Genomic DNA, 16,716 nt, shown 5'->3' on the forward strand with positions numbered 1-16,716 from the left:
GCGAATAATCGCACCAACTGTTGTCAGCTTCTCACCAAGCTGCTTGGCGATGGTCGTGTAGCCCATTCCAGCCTTGTGTAGGTCTACAATCTTATCCCTGACATCCTTGGAGAGCTCTTTGGTCTTGGCAATGGTGGAGAGTTTGGAATCTGATTGATTGATTGCTTCTGTGGACAGGTGTATTTTATACAGGTAACAAACTGAGATTAGGAGCACTCCCTTTAAGAGTGTGCTCCTAATCTCAGCTCGTTACCTGTATAAAAGACACCTGGGAGCCAGAAATCTTTCTGATTGAGAGGGGGTCAAATACTTATTTCCCTCATTAAAATGCAAATCATTTTCTAACATTTTTGACATGCGTTTTTCTGGATTTTTTTGTTGTTATTCTGTCTCTCACTGTTCAAATAAACCTACCATTAAAATTATAGACTGATCATTTCTTTGTCAGTGGGCAAACGTATAAAATCAGCAGGGGATCAAATACTTTTTTCCCTCACTGTAGTTGTTTGGGCTAAATTAAAGATGGGCTATGTACAGGTGCGGTAATCTGTGAGCTGCTCTGACAGCTGGTGCTTAAAGCTAGTAATTAACAATGGTGTGTGTAGTCAGTAATCAGTAGTGTAAATGAGTGGTTGCGTGCATAAATGTGATAATGAGGGGTGATGAAAGGTGCCAAACCAAACAAACAAAACAGCCACAAAAATGCCACAACCAAACTCTATCAGTGTGTCTGCATGGAGAGTCTCCTCAACGAATGGGGAAGAGGTGTATTTATCCCGGGACAGACCCGAGTCCAGGTGTGTCCCATTTCACTGACAACCCTCCCGGCTCCGCCCACCGACAAGGACCCCGGAACACCATACCAGTCACACAAACAAAATACTGCCCTGGATCCTAATAGAAGACCCAGCCTGCATCCCAAATCCCAGCCAACCTCATCCTCTCCAGACCTCAGCAACCTTTGCGCACAGGAAGCAACCTTTAAGAGGGAAGAAGAAAACGAGACCAGAAGGGAACAGACAGGAGCGATAGAACAGGAAAATACCAAACATAAAATAACAGGGGTCAGTCACGTGGACATTCAGGAACAGGGCGCACGAGAGCTCTCGTCAGCAACGACATCATCAGTCCCCCTGATGTGCCGCACATTGAGATGGAATGCTAAATGCTAATAAACACCATCTCATTATCCTCTGGTTAGGACACATCATGGTCCTCAAGAAGGTGAGAGAGTTGGTCGGTGTAGACCACAATACGTACTACTCCCGACCCGACATACACCTCAAAGTGTTGTAACGCCCATATGAGCGCTAGCGCTTCTTTTTACATGACCGAATAGTTGAACTGATAATGGTTCAACTTTTTGGAAAAGAAACTAACAGGCCTCTCAACCCCAGACACATCTGCTTGCAGCAAAACTTCACCTGCCCCCACATGACTAGCATCCACCTGCAAGGTAAATGACAAATCCACACGAGGAGCAGCCAGCACCGGAGTTGAGGTAAGCAACCTCTTTGCATCTTCAAAAGCCTGTTGACAACGAAAAGACCAGACGTAAACAGCCTTCGCTTTCAACAAATCCGTCAAGGGAGCGACCACAGTAGAGAAGTTCCTACAAAAACTATGGTAATAACCAATCATTCCCAAGAAACGCATCGGTTCCTTTTTAGTAGTTGTTGGTGGAAAAGCATCAATAGCTACCACCTTAGCCAGATAAACAGCACACCCGGACAGACCGGAAACAACCCTGTTCATAAGTCACTGAAAAGTGGCAGGTGCATTACGCAGGCCAAACTCATAACCGAATACAAGTACAGACCAGAGGGTGTAATAAAGGCAGAGAATTCACGTGCCCTACTCGTCAGTGGCACCTGCCAATAGTCCTTTAACAGGTCAAATTTGCTCACAAACTTTGCTGCTCCGACTTGATCAATGCAGTCCTCCATCCGAGGAAGAGGAAATTAATCTGGCTTAGTGACACCATTTACCTTACGGTAGTCCGTACAAAATCTGTTTGTCCCATCCGGTTTACTGACCAAGATACAGGGAGGAGCCCAACTGGAGAAAGAAGGCTCTGCTATATCACTCTCCAGCATGTACCTGACCAGAGTATCCAGACAACGCAGTTTCTCTGAAGAAACTCTATAGAACCGATGACGAATGGGGTCAGCATCCCCAACGTCAATATCGTGTTCTATTAAGTTTGTACGTGTAGATGTATCAGAAAACAAACCTGGAAATCTCTGAATCAGACCGACCATCTCTTCCCGCCCATCAACAGGTAGATGAGAGAGAAGGCTGTCTAAAACATCCAGTGTCTCTGAATTTTTCTACCCTGCAGTATGCAATCGTCGGAACCAGGAACATCTTCCTCCCCATGCACGGACCTAGCATGACAAGAACCCAGTGAAATAACGGTATCGGCCAAAAGAACAGGTTTACCGTCCTCTGTAGACTCCCACTGTTCAGCCTCAGAGGGTTTTAACAGATTTACATGGCACAGTTGGTGTGCTTTTCGCCGTTCTGGAGTGGCAACTAGATAGTTTTGCTCAGTGCATTGGCACACAACTGTATATGGACCTTGAAACTTGGCTTGAAAAGGAGAACCAACAATTGGCAGCAGAGCAAGAACCTAAAGTGACGAGGCTCAGTTTGCCAATCAAATATGCAGTTCATCCACTCCTGTGAAGATGATGGCTTCTCTTTAGCCATTTCACCAGCGGCGTACAGGCGTCGCCGGAAATCACACACATAAGATAACAGGGACTGAGGGGGCTCGGGAGACTTCCAGTCATCCTGGAGAACTGATAGAAGTCCAAGTACCTTGTTTGGACATAGGGTGCTATGTCCAAACAAGGTAATTTGGACTGAAACCCGTGCTCTCCCGTGAAACCTCCCTAGCGGCTAACAGTAACCAAGGCAACCCCTCCTCCCAATCCTTATCCATCTCAGTACAATAAGCTCTCAACAAAGACTTAAGTGTTTGATGGAAACGTTCCAGCTCTCTTTGACTCTGCGCATGCTAGGGGCTAGACAAATTGTGTTTAATATGGAGCTGTTGGAGAACCTGACCAAACAGATTAGAGGTGAAATTAGATCCTTGATCACTCTGAATGACCTTAGGGATTCCAAATAGTGAGATAAACTGAGTCAAAGCTTTTAGCACAGACTTAGTCGTGATAGACCGGAGAGGATAGGCAGCAGTCGTGATAGACCGGAGAGGATAGGCAGCAGTCGTGATAGACCGGAGAGGATAGGCAACAGTCGTGATAGACCGGAGAGGATAGGCAGCAGTCGTGATAGACCGGAGAGGATAGGCAGCAGTCGTGATAGACCGGAGAGGATGGTCTGACGCATCACAGTGAACAGGTAACTACCACCCTTTTTAGAACGAGGCAGAGGACCAACACAGTCAATAATCAGATACTTAAAAGGTCGGCTGAGTACAGGAATTGGAAACAGTGGTACCGGCTTAATAGCTTGATTAGGTTTACCAGTTAATTGACAGGTGTGACAAGTGTTGATGAACTCAGAAACATCCCTCTTTAACCTAGGCCAAAATAAATGTCTTAATATGCAATTGTAGGTTTTCCTCACACCCATATGTCCAGCAACATCGTTGTGGTTAGTTGTCAACACCAACTCACTAAGCTTAACTGGTACAACAACCTGACTAATAGCCTCCCCCACAAAACAACTACCATGAGACACCCACTTCCTCATCAGGACATCCTCTCTGAGAAAATAGCCATGGGCGACATCTCCCAACTGTTCCACAGGCACGCAACTCTTCCAATGTGTAGTCAGTCCGTTGCTCCTTGATTAGATTAGAGCGGGGTAGAGATAACGGGATAACAGGGAAAGTAGTGACAGATTTCTTTGTGCCATTCTCGTTAGCCGGCGCAGTGACCAGGTCGCCACGGCTCATAGAACGAGTCACTGCACACACAGACAACACCCCTGGGAAACTCTGCGCACTCTCATCAGGAATCCCTACAAATTATGGCTTAGCTGAAACCACTTGAGATGGAAACACGACAGGCCATACACGCTCACCAGCCAAGTTATTCCCAAGGGTAACGTCGATACCCTCAATAGGCAACGAAGGACGCACCCCCACAACAACCTCCCCTTTCACCAGTCCACAATCCAACATCAGTTTATGCAATGGAACTGACAGAGTGTTCAAACCTATTCCCCTAATTAGAACACTATTCCCCGAATCTGTCTCAGCAGAGAAGGGTAACACAGACTCCAACACAAACGACTCAGAGGCACCTGTGTCTCTCAGGATCTTCACTGGTACTAGGTCGTTACTTCCTAACATAGACACAAAACCCACCGTAATGAAAGGTAAATAGTCTGGGTCAATATGGACTTTCACATGCCCCTGGGCATGAGACAGTGTGTCAGGAGTGAACTGATGTGGGACAGGCGCTGCTAACGCCATAGGCTTAGATTTAACATAAGCACTGCATTTACCCTTAGCCCTGAGAACCGGACAGTTGTTTTTCCAATGACCTGAACCTTGACAGTAGTGACACTCTTGACCAAAGTCAGCTTTACCACAGGAGTCAGGCTCAACCCTATTCGAATGAAACTCTGCCCGTGAACCAGAGTATCTCAGTGAGCGAGGCCCAAATTTCTCCGAACGGCCCCACTCACTCCGAATACGGGGCTCTTCAAAGACACTTTTGTGAGTCAAAACAGACACGTCTGCCAAAACCGCAGCTTTAGCGACAGTCTTTAATTTTAATTCGCTAATGTAAGTGGCTATACGATCAGGGATTGTGTCCTTAAATTGCTCTAACATAGTCAGATCACACAGCCCTTGGAAAGTCATAACTGCAGAGGCGGAACACCATCGGTTAAACTGTGAAGATAACTCTCGCGCAAACTCAACATGAGTTTGTTGATCCTCCCTTTTTAAAGTTCTAAATCGTTGGTGGTAAGCCTCAGGAACCAATTCGTAAATCTGTAACACAGCCATTTTAACCTTATCATAACTGACACTGTCGGCTACACTAAGATCTGAATATGCTTCCTGCGCTTTACCAGTCAGCACACACTGCAACATTAAAGTGCGGTCAGAATCAGGCCAACTCCTAGCGTCAGCAACACGCTCAAACAGCGAAAAAAATGTCTCAGGGTCCTTCTCATTACATTTTGGCAACAACCGTAAGTTCCCAACAATATCAAATGTGTCTGGGGCATGACCAAAAGAGGAGCGACCCCCTAGGTAAATCTGGGTCACCTTCCCAGAGCAAGCTTTCCTCCCCTAACCAACCAATTTTAGCACGCTCCAAATCCTGTTTAAATGCCAATTATTTTTCATACTTTACACGATCACGCTCTAGCTTCTCACGATCATGCTTTAGCTTCTCACGATCATGCTCTAGCTTCTCACGATCATGCTCTAGCTTCTCACGATCATGCTCTAGCTTCAACAGAATCAGTTCTTTCTGCTGTTCAAAAAGAAGACTAGTAGGGCTAACAGATGGAGCAGCCATTGTTACGAAACAGGGAGACAGTGAGTGCTTGGCAGAGGCTGCTCCAGTGGTAACTTCAAGAATACCCCTCTCCATCAGATTGGCCTTCAATATCAACCTAACAGAATTGGACATGTATCACTAATTTCAACCTTGTAGTGTTCAGCAATCTTCAACAGCTGTTCTTTAGTACATAATTCTAACAGTTCCTCTGATGGAAAGCAAATGAACTCGTCTACATAAGACGCCATAGTCACAAGTAAATACAAAAAAAAATCTTGCTCTTCCCCTCTGCTGAGCACACCAGACCACAAGAGAAATGACAATCACACCGGGCACCACAGAAGAGAGATGAGATATATGAAGCTTCCCCAAAACCTACAATAACTCAACCCTAGTCTTCGTGTGGACTTGCAGTGGGTAATTACGCACTGTAGCTTGCTGGCAAAAATATATATATATATATTTTTGTTTTTAAACACCCAGCAAGCTGGCAGATTCCCCCAAGTCACGGATGTGCCGCCGAGACAACTGCTCAGTCCACGGACACCACACAAAAATAACAAACAAAATAACCATGCCCAACGTATTCCAAAGTGAAACACGTCACTAAGCCTAACAGGGGAAAAAGGCTATAGCTCCGGGTAGCAAGTGTCACTACCCTACCCAAATCTCCCACTGAGGTACACAGCCAATTGTACTCACCTCAGACCGATGTCCCAACAGCGAGTAGAGCAAGAGTCTCCAGCCTCGGCAGGGGCCTGGAAACTAACCAATATACTCTCTCCAACGCAGCACACAACCAATTATCCACCGCAGTGGCAAGTTTACCAAACAAACAAAGGCAACCAACACTGGGCGTACCAAACATTATAACTCAAAAGCTGTAACAAAAGATGCACACAAAGCACCTACAGAGTTCTCAAACATTAACTCCACATTTTCTCCCAAACACAACAGACATACTAATATGCCCAACGACACTAGTATTAGTCCTTCATAATGCAACAAAGTGCTATATGCCAAAATGTCTAGGAACCAACCTTATGATCCCGGACAAGCCCCCACTTGTCACGAACCGGCTCAAAGTCCGTAACAAAAAGGGAGACAACGTGGAGATTAGGAATAACAAAAATATATTTATTAACTGAGGTAATGTAAATACAATTAACAATGGTGTGTGTAATCAGTAGTGTAAGTGGTTGCATGCATAAACGTGACAATGAGGGGTGTTTAAAGGTGCCAAAGCAAACAAACAAAACGGCCACAAGCAAACTCTATCAGTGTGTCTGCATGGAGAGAGTCTCCTTAATGAATGGGGAAGAGGTGTATTTATCCCGGGACAGACCCGAGTCCAGGTGTGTCCCATTTCGCTGAGATGCCTCCCGGCTCCGCCCACCAACATCCTATTAAGGAAAAACAAGAGCAATGAGAAAAAAAATCGTCACACGTCATAGCTGACACCCCATTCTTTCCGCTGACATCTTGGAATCTTAATCTGGAGTGTAAGGACAGACGCTGGAGACGAGAAGCAGGTACAGGGAGTGAACATTTAATGAAACACGGACATGAAACAGAACACGGACAGGGGAAACGTAAACAACATTAATGCTGACGCGGGGAACCAACGGAGGAACAGACAGATATAGACGGGACAATCAACAATGTGAAGAAGTCCAGGTGAGTCCAATGAACGCTGATGCGCGTAATGATGGTGACAGGTGTGCGTAATGAAGGGCAGCAGACGTAACAGTACCCCCCCCCAGGGGCATCACCTGGCATCCCACCTGGGCGAGCCTGACGGGCTGGCCGAAGCATCGGCGATGGACAAGCCAGCTGAGGCGTAGGAGACTGACGAGCCGGCAGAGGCGAGGGAGCCCGACGAGCCGGCAGAGGCGTGGGAGCCCGAAGAGCCGGCAGAGGCGTGGGAGCCCGAAGAGCCGGCAGAGGCGTGGGAGCCCGAAGAGCCGGCAGAGGCGTGGGAGCCCGAAGAGCCGGCAAAGGCGTGGGAGCCCGAAGAGCCGGCAAAGGCGTGGGAGCGAAGAGCCGGCAGAGGCATGGGAGCCCGAAGAGCCCGAAGAGCCGGCAGAGGCGTGGGAGCCCGAAGAGCCGGCAGAGGCGTGGGAGCCCAAAGAGCCAGCAGAGGCATGGGAGCCCGAAGAGCCCAAAGAGCCAGCAGAGGCGTGGGAGCCCGACGAGCCGGCTGAGGCGTGAGAGCCCGACGAGCCGGCTGAGGCGTGAGAGCCCGACGAGCCGGCTGAGGCATGATGTGGGATGGGCGCCTGCCAAGCCAACCGAGGCAATAATGATGGTGACAGGTGTGCGTAATGAAGGGCAGCAGACGTAACAGTACCCCCCCCCCCCCGGGGCATCACCTGGCATCCCACCTGGGCGAGCCTGACGGGCTGGCCGAAGCATTGGCGATGGACAAGCCGGCTGAGGCGTAGGAGACTGACGAGCCGGCAGAGTCGAGGGAGCCCAACGAGCCGGCAGAGGCGTGGGAGCCCGAAGAGCCGGCAGAGGCGTGGGAGCCCGAAGAGCCGGCAGAGGCGTGGGAGCCCGAAGAGCCGGCAGAGGTGTGGGAGCCCGAAGAGCCGGCAGAGGCGTGGGAGCCCGAAGAGCCGGCAGAGGCGTGGGAGCCCGAAGAACCGGCAGAGGCATGGGAGCCCGAAGAGCCCGAAGAGCCCGAAGAGCCGGCAGAGGCGTGGGAGCCCGAAGAGCTGGCAGAGGCGTGGGAGCCCGAAGAGCTGGCAGAGGCGTGGGAGCCCGAAGAGCCGGCAGAGGCATGGGAGCCCGAAGAGCCCAAAGAGCCGGCAGAGGCGTGGGAGCCCGACGAGCCGGCTGAGGCGTGAGAGCCCGACGAGCCGGCTGAGGCATGATGTGGGATGGGCGCCTGCCAAGCCAACCGAGGCAATAAAACCTCTCGAGCCAGCAAAGGTGTGGAAGCTTTAGATATAGATGGGGCAATCAACAAAGTGAAGGAGTCCAGGTGAGTTCAATGAGCGCTGATGCTCGTAATGATGGTGACAGGTGTGTGTAATGAAGGGCAGCCTGGCACGCTCGAGCGCCAGAGAGGGAGAGCGGGAGCATGGTGACACGGAGAAGATATAGAGAGCAATAATAGTAGATTTTTAGGCACAGGGAGATTTTACTGAAATTATTTTTCCCAACTTTGCATCTGCACAGTTCTTCCAGTAAATGTGTTTTTGTGTAAAATGTTCAGTGTAAATTGTTAAAAGTAGTCCTTTTGCATAGAGTTGGATGGTTTGTTAAACTTTGAAATCAACGTTTTTAGTTTGGAATACAATTCAAAGTGAAAAATCTGAGTCTCAGCACCAATGGCTTTCCTGACTCAAGAGGGCTTTCTATTGAATAGTGGAGTTCATGAAGTCCGTGAAGTATTAGTGTATTGTCTCAACACCAATGGCTTTCCTGACTCAAGAGGGCTTTCTATTGAATAGTGGAGTTCATGAAGTCCGTGAAGTATTAGTGTATTAGTGTATTAATATATGTCATCACCATGCTATTTTGAACCAGTTCCTGTCTATTATCATAAATAATCCTCTCTATATCATGGCTTTTCTTCTACCTAAATATTTAATGGTCTGATGTAAGTGTAGCCTCCATTATGACTTCCATTGTAGTACTAGGCTTCTGTCCATGGATTGTACTGACCTGTAAGGTGAAAACGTGTATGTTTTCCAATCGCACAGAAGGTAAGCTACACATGCATTTCTTGCCGTTTTACATAGCGTTGGGAGTAGAGAGCAGAATGCAGACTAGTGAAAGTGTGCCATACAGCAGTGAATCTCCAGGAGAGTGTTAGTGAATTATTGATGGATCCCAGAGTCTGCACTGCGTGATCAGTCCCTATAGCAACTCCTGCTGTAAACCAGCTGATCCAATGGGCTAACAGGGGAACAGACATTCGCGTGATATTGTTGTGTGTGCCGCTGTGCATGTGCATTAGATTGATGCATGTGCTGGAATGTGACTGCTATTCCTGTGACAGGCAGAAATGAGCTAGTCCACCATGCGGTATCAGCCATAGCTTTGTCAGAGTTGCCTTTACTCATTGGTGCCAGTCTGCACTTGAGAGGTGTTCCCAAGTATTTTGTTACATTGATTTTGGCAGGCTTTATTTAATTATGGTCCCCGTTCAAATAACTCAAGTCTCCATTGTGACTAAGTGGACATAGGGACGCGGTGTTTCTATGGGGAGGAGTACAATACAGTCCTCGCCCCCCTTGTTATTGTCACTGATGGGTGGCTATCGACTCTACTCTAGATACAGACACACACTTGAGTCTCTCAACACACGTTTGGACTGAGCCTGTTACCAAAGCACTCCAAAATGGCCAATCAAGACAGAGCCGTAGATTGCGCTCCCTACGAGGCTGTAAACAGCTGTAATTGAGCAGTCATGATGGCAGTGATTGCAGTCGGGTAGCTCTCTCTGCCCAGAACTGCCCCTTACACTAGAGAATGGGGAACGAGAAACTGGGACAGCAAATGGAATATTGAGGCATAATGGGATTTAGAAATGAGAGCTATGGTTAAAAATAGAGAAACAATGTAGAATATGTTTATAACAATGTAAAACACCTGTGCTGTAGACTAGAGCCAAAGAGAAAGTGAGACAAGAAATTACATTATGCAGAGAGAATTAAGTAGAGACTATAAATAACAGTAATATAATAAACTGTAGAAAAGGAAAGAGAGAGGGCGGTAGGGAGAGAGACAGACACAGAGAGAGAGAGAGAGAGAGAGACAGACAGAGAGACAGAGAGACAGAGAGACAGAGAGACAGAGAGACAGAGAGACAGACAGACAGACAGACAGACAGACAGACAGACAGACAGACAGACAGACAGACAGACAGAGAGAGACAGAGAGAGACAGACGGAGAGAGAGAGAGAGAGACAGACGGAGAGAGAGAGAGACAGACAGAGAGAGACAGACACAGAGAGAGAGAGAGAGAGACAGAGAGACAGAGAGACAGAGAGACAGAGAGACAGACAGACAGACAGACAGACAAACAGAGAGAGACAGACGGAGAGAGAGAGAGAGAGAGAGAGAGAGAGAGCGGAGGGAGAGAGAGAGACAGAGAGAGAGAGAGAGAGAGAGGGTGGGGGGAGAGAGACAGAGAGAGAGAGAGGGTGGGGGGAGAGAGAGACTACAGTACATCTGGAGGAGAGAGAGTAATCCCAGTGGTGCGTCTGTGCAAGGTCAGAGCTGGGCTCTATCTGCCAGAGGGATTATGGGCCAGAGTGGATCACAACTTCAATCTGGGATTCAGCTCTCAATCCGGGAGCAGGACGGCTATATCCTTTTCTACCAGCCATGACACGCATCCCTTGACTAGTCGTAGATCTGAAGCCTATGTGCGAACCCAACCCAAACATGGATGGCATGACAACGAACGTCAGATCAATTCATTCAAAACACATACTGTACAGATATGGGACCAGTTTTATGTTCCGCAGGGTGCTATGAAGACTCCCTTCCCACCCTAACCCCCTCCAACCCTGCAGGATAATGTGTATACGATGCTAACATTAGACAATACAGTTTTCCAATAAACTACAGACACACAGTGTCCCTGTTAACATGTATCATGCCCAGCATAAGGATGACGCTCTCTCTACATGTCTATTTCTCTCCCTCCGCCTCTTTTGAGGGGAATTATTTTGGGAGCAATGACGTACACAGTCAAGGCAGATGCTTTGTTTGAGGAACCTGTGGTGTTTGGGCTTATGAATGAGGGAAAAGTTGATAGCAAAAAAAAGTACAACAAAGGGACAAGCCTTCTATAGCCTCCTGAGAGGATATTAAGTGTTGTTGCTCAACAATATGCATCGAACTTGACATTTAATTCATCATTACTACAATACTATACTGTAGAATAAATCATTGATGGTAATATCAACATTTTAGTCAACAAATGTATAATTGACTCTCCATTGACTCTGCTCTCCTTTGTGCTTACAACTAAACATTGTGCCTGCTGCCTACTGTGCTATGCATTACCCTCCATAATAAAAACCAGCCACTCCTAACACCAGGAGAGCAACAGTTACCAAGACAACACCAAGTCACATGGCAACCCACACAGTCACCAAGGTGAACAACACATCCTGTCCTCTGTCAATAAGAGCTCTGGGCTTGTTTTTGCTTACTGTGTGTGGGGAGAGAGGAACACTCAATTGAACACAAAAAATGAAACTACCCTCATCTAAACAATCATACAAACACATTCTCTATTTATAAATGATGGCATGATATTGATGGTATTGATTTCAATACCACAAAATCCAAGAATTACATATAGATCAGCGGCAAACATACGATGTACAGAAGTTTAACCAGCCATGCAATGGAGAGTGGAATTCATGTCGGCCCTCAGGGAACACAGAGTGCAAGGGCAAACTGTAAAACAAAAAATTGTCCGGAGGGACTCACAAGTAGAGGTCGACCGATTAATCGGAAGGGCCGATTAATTAGGGACAATTTCAAGTTTTCATAACAATCGGTAATCGGCATTTTTGGACACCGATCATGGCTGATTACATTGCACTCCACGAGGAGACTGCGTGGCAGGCTGACTACCTGTTATGCGAGTGCAGCAAGGAGCCAAGGTAAATTGCTAGCTAGCATTAAACGTATTTTAGAAAAAACAATCAATCTTAACATAATCACTAGTTAACTACACATGGTTGATGATATTACTAGTTTATCTAGCTTGTACTTATATAATCGATGCGGTGCCTGTTAATTTATCATTGAATCATAGCCTACTTCGCCAAACGGGTGATTTAACAAGCACATTCGTGAAAAAAGCACTGTCGTTGCACCAATGTGTACCTAACCATAAACATCAACGCCTTTCTTAAAATCAATACACAAGTATATATTTTTAAACCTGCATATTTAGTTAATATTGCATGCTAACTCTAATTTCTTTTAACTAGGGAAATTGTGTCACTTCTCTTGCGTTCTGTGCAACAGAGTCAGGGTATATGCAGCAGTTTGGGCCGCCTGGCTCGTTACGAACTGTGTGAAGACCATTTCTTCCTAACAAAGACAGCCAACTTCGCCAAACGGGGGATGATTTAACAAAAGCGCATTTGCGAAAAAAGCACAATCGTTGCACGAATGTACCTAACCATAAACATCAATGCCTTTCTTAAAATCAATACACAGAAGTATATTTTTTTAAACATGCATATTTAGTTGAAAAAATTCAGGTTAGCAGGCAATATTAAACTAGGGAAATTGTGTCACTTCTCTTGCGTTCATTGCACGCAGAGTCAGGGTATATGCAACAGTTTGGGCCGCCTGGCTCGTTGCGAACTAATTTGCCAGAATTTTACATAATTATGACATAACATTGAAGATTGTGCAATGTAACAGGAATATTTAGACTTATGGATCCCACCCGTTAGATTAAATACGAAACGGTTCTGTATTTCACTGAAAGAATAAACGTTTTGTTTTCGAGATGATAGTTTCCGGATTTGACCATATTAATGACCTAAGGCTCGTATTTCTGTGTGTTATTACATTATAATTAAGTCTATGATTTGATAGAGCAGTCTGACTGAGTGGTGGTAGGCAGCAGCAGGCTCGTAAGCATTCATTCAAACAGCACTTTACCGCGTTTGCCAGCAGCTCTTCGCAATGCTTCAAGCATTGAGGTGTTTATGACTTCAAGCCTATAAACTCCCGAGATTAGGCTGGCAATACTAAAGTGCCTATTAGAACATCCAATAGTCAAAGGTATATGAAATACAAATGGTATAGAGAAATAGTCCTATAATAACTACAACCTAAAACTTCTTACCTGGGAATATTGAAGACTCATGTTAAAAGGAACCACCAGCTTTCATATGTTCTCATGTTCTGAGCAAGGAACTTAAACGTTAGCTTTTTTACATGGCACATATTGCACTTTTACTTTCTTCTCCAACACTTTGTTTCTGCATTATTTAAACCAAATTGAACATGTTTCATTATTTATTTGAGACTAAATTGATTTTATTGATGTATTATATTAAGTTAAAATAAAAGTGTTCACTGTTCATTCAGTATCGTTGTAATTGTCATTATTACAAATATATATATAAAAATCGGCAGATTAATCGGTACCGGCTTTTTTTTGGGGGGTCCTCCAATAATCGGTATCGGCGTTGAAAAATCATAATCGGTCGACATCTAGGGTGTAATGATCCCATAATGATGTGTGAGCAAGAACACCTAGTAACACTGTGATATATGAAACTGTTCAGAAGCAAGACAGATACATCACTGCTTGTGAAATCCCCACCATCGCCATTATTATCATGAAAGGGAAAGTTCACCCAAATTACAAAATGACATATTGGTTGATTTACCCTGTAAGCAGTCTATGGACAAGGTATGACAGCAATCCATGTTTTGGTTTAGTTTCCCCGGCACTGTTTCCAAATGCTAACGTTTTAGCATTTGTGGAACAAATCCCAGTCAAGTCATGGTACCGATATTAGCACTTCTCGCGCATCATGTTCAAATCATCTATAAGTTACTTTGTTTGAGCTGCACAATAAATGTTAAATACTTTGGGATGATTTGGAAATGATGTGCAAAAAATGCTATTGACTTGAATTGGATTTGTGCCATGGCTTGAATAGAGAGAAATAGTAATGTTTTTTTTTTGTAGGCACTAACTCTGCCGTGATTCGTTTGACAAAGCCTATGGGGAAATGAATGCCGTTTTTGGATAAATCCCGAAAATAAGGTATGTGGTAAACACAGGCATAGGAGATCTTATTCTTTTGGTCTATGAGACAATCTTCATCAGCAAACATCACATTTTGTGAATTTTGAAGCATTTATGTATTTGTTTTAAAAAAGCTCATAAAGGACATAAAGGCTTCATAATTCCTAAAGGTCAGGTTAACTGACTGATATTATCTCATAAAACAAAATGTACAAGATCTCCTAAGCCTGTGTTAACCTCAGACCTTATTTTCGGTGTTCATCCCTAAACCCTATTCTTTCTCATTAATTTTCCCCATAGGGATGGCTGAACGAACTAGAGGTAACTAATTTCCGGGTTTTAGGACTACAAGCCGGCAACCTCTATTGGATTTGTGCCACAAATGCTACAACGCTAGCATTTGGAAACAGTGCCAGGGAAACTAAACCAAAGCATTGTCTGCTGTAGACTGCTAACAGGGTAATGAAACTAATGCTATTTTGCAATTTGGGTGAACTATCCTTTTAATACAAAGCTAAATACAAAAAAATCCACAGATCAAAATGTTCTTTGTCTAATGGAAGTACGCTAGTCCACTACCTGAACTCTCAACAAACACACAATCGCCCAACTCAATCTTAATAACCCTTCAAACTTTCCGACAGGTAGCCTAGCAGTTAGAGCGCTGGGACAGTAACAGAAAGGTCGCTAGTTCGAATCCCCGCGCTGACAAGGTGAAGAAAAAAAAACACCTTTATATTGCACACGTGCATAATACACACTTTTACATGTGTGAAACAAGACAAATATAAGCACCCACCATGTATTACCAGTTTCACTCTACAAAGTGTGTGGGACAGAATGCCTGGCCGGCCCTAGATGACACAGCACCTGTAGTTGAGCCTGTCTACCAGTGAAAATCAGATAATGAGCTCACACCTGCAGGCCAGTACCTACTGTACTCACTACTCCTCGGGCCGGCCGTCTCCTCTCCCTCTGAGGAACAAGGGATGAGGAGAGAAAAAGGTCCGGAGGAGCCCAGGACAGTGTGTGTTAGTGTGTTTACTCACCGTCATAATTGACTATGATGATGGCGAGCATGTAATCCTTCCCCAGCATGCTGATAGGTGTTCCTTCCTTCCTGGCCACCTGGCTTAGCTGCACCACATTCCAGTCCAAAATGTCCTGATGCCACCAGGACAACTCTTCCCCGCACACTCGTTACAACTGCACACAGTGCCAAGCATCAAGGGACACACTCACATGCCAAGAGGATTAAAAATATTCACTCTTTCTTTCTCTGTCTGACTCTCTGTGCAAGCCCCGCCCGGGAACTCTCTGAGTAAAAAATAATCAATCCCTTCTCCCTCCTTCTTGATGATCTGTCTCTCTCTATCCTGCGTCTCTATCTCTTTATCTGTGCTGTAGGGATGCTGTTTGTTACACTGCTACTGCCTTTCCTTTCGCTCTCTTTGTATTGCGCTCAGTGATGCCTGCAGCTTCCGCCACTCCCCCTCCTCTTTCTCCCCACCCCTTACCTCTCTTTCTCACAGGCTCGAGCTTTTCTATCGCTCTTCCTCTTTCTCTCCCTCCCTCTCTGGTTGTCCCCTGGCTCTCGGTGCCTTAAGGGCTGCTAAGGCAGAGAAAAGGTACTAAGGACAAAGGCACAGGCAGACCAGCAATCAGACCCAAAAAGCATGCTTTTTCTAGAAGAAATACATTACTACAGTTATATAGAGGCCAACAAAAGGACAATAATACAAAAATCTAAACAAACATGCTTTCTCGAAGAGTGAATGCGACTGGTGTAGCCTATCGAGTATTTGTGTAGTGAGGGAGTCGTAATAGGATTCAATTCAACTTGAGATGGGATGCCTCTCTGTGTAAAAGGGGTGTCTCAGGAAGATTAGAGAGATACATCTGCCCCTCACAAAGAACCTGCATCTGCCAAGCCCTACTCTTAAAAATATATGAGAAGGGACACTTTGAGAGTGCTTTTCATAGCAATGCCAGAATACAGGATGATATACTGTACATCTAAACTTTCCTGATGGCTGCATCAGTACGCTGTGGTGTTTTATAGGGAGGAAGGGTGTTTTATAGGGAGGAAGGGTGTTCTATAGGGAGGAAGGGTGTTCTATAGGGAGGAAGGGTGTTTTATAGGGAGGAAGGTTGTTCTATAGGGAGGAAGGGTGTTCTATAGGGAGGAAGGGTGTTCTATAGGGAGGAAGGGTGTTCTATAGGGAGGAAGGGTGTTTTATAGGGAGGAAGGGTGTTCTATAGGGAGGAAGGGTGTTCTATAGGGAGGAAGGGTGTTCGATAGGGAGGAAGGGTGTTCGATAGGGAGGAAGGGTGTTCGATAGGGAGGAAGGGTGTTCGATAGGGAGGAAGGTTGTTCTATAGGGAGGAAGGGTGTTCGATAGGGAGGAAGGGTGTTCGATAGGGAGGAAGGGTGTTCGATAGGGAGGAAGGTTGTTCTATAGGGAGGAA

The 16,716-nt window shown here is 45.7% G+C and overlaps 1 protein-coding gene across 2 annotated transcripts in view; it reads right to left on the reverse strand.

Moving 5' to 3' along the window:
- Positions 1-15,738, reverse strand: part of LOC115154891 (amyloid-beta A4 precursor protein-binding family B member 3) — a 34,936-nt gene extending 19,198 nt beyond the window's left edge. For both annotated transcript variants that reach the window (XM_029701582.1, XM_029701580.1), the window contains exon 1: positions 15,297-15,738. In XM_029701582.1, the coding sequence (XP_029557442.1) occupies positions 15,297-15,345 (49 nt within the window). In that variant the 5' untranslated portion in view covers positions 15,346-15,738. The remainder of the gene's footprint in view (positions 1-15,296) is intronic.
- Between the last annotated feature and the right edge of the window lie 978 nt (positions 15,739-16,716).

The sequence above is a fragment of the Salmo trutta genome, chromosome 19, assembly GCF_901001165.1.
Source record: "Salmo trutta chromosome 19, fSalTru1.1, whole genome shotgun sequence".
In the NCBI taxonomy this organism is placed as follows: domain Eukaryota; kingdom Metazoa; phylum Chordata; class Actinopteri; order Salmoniformes; family Salmonidae; genus Salmo; species Salmo trutta.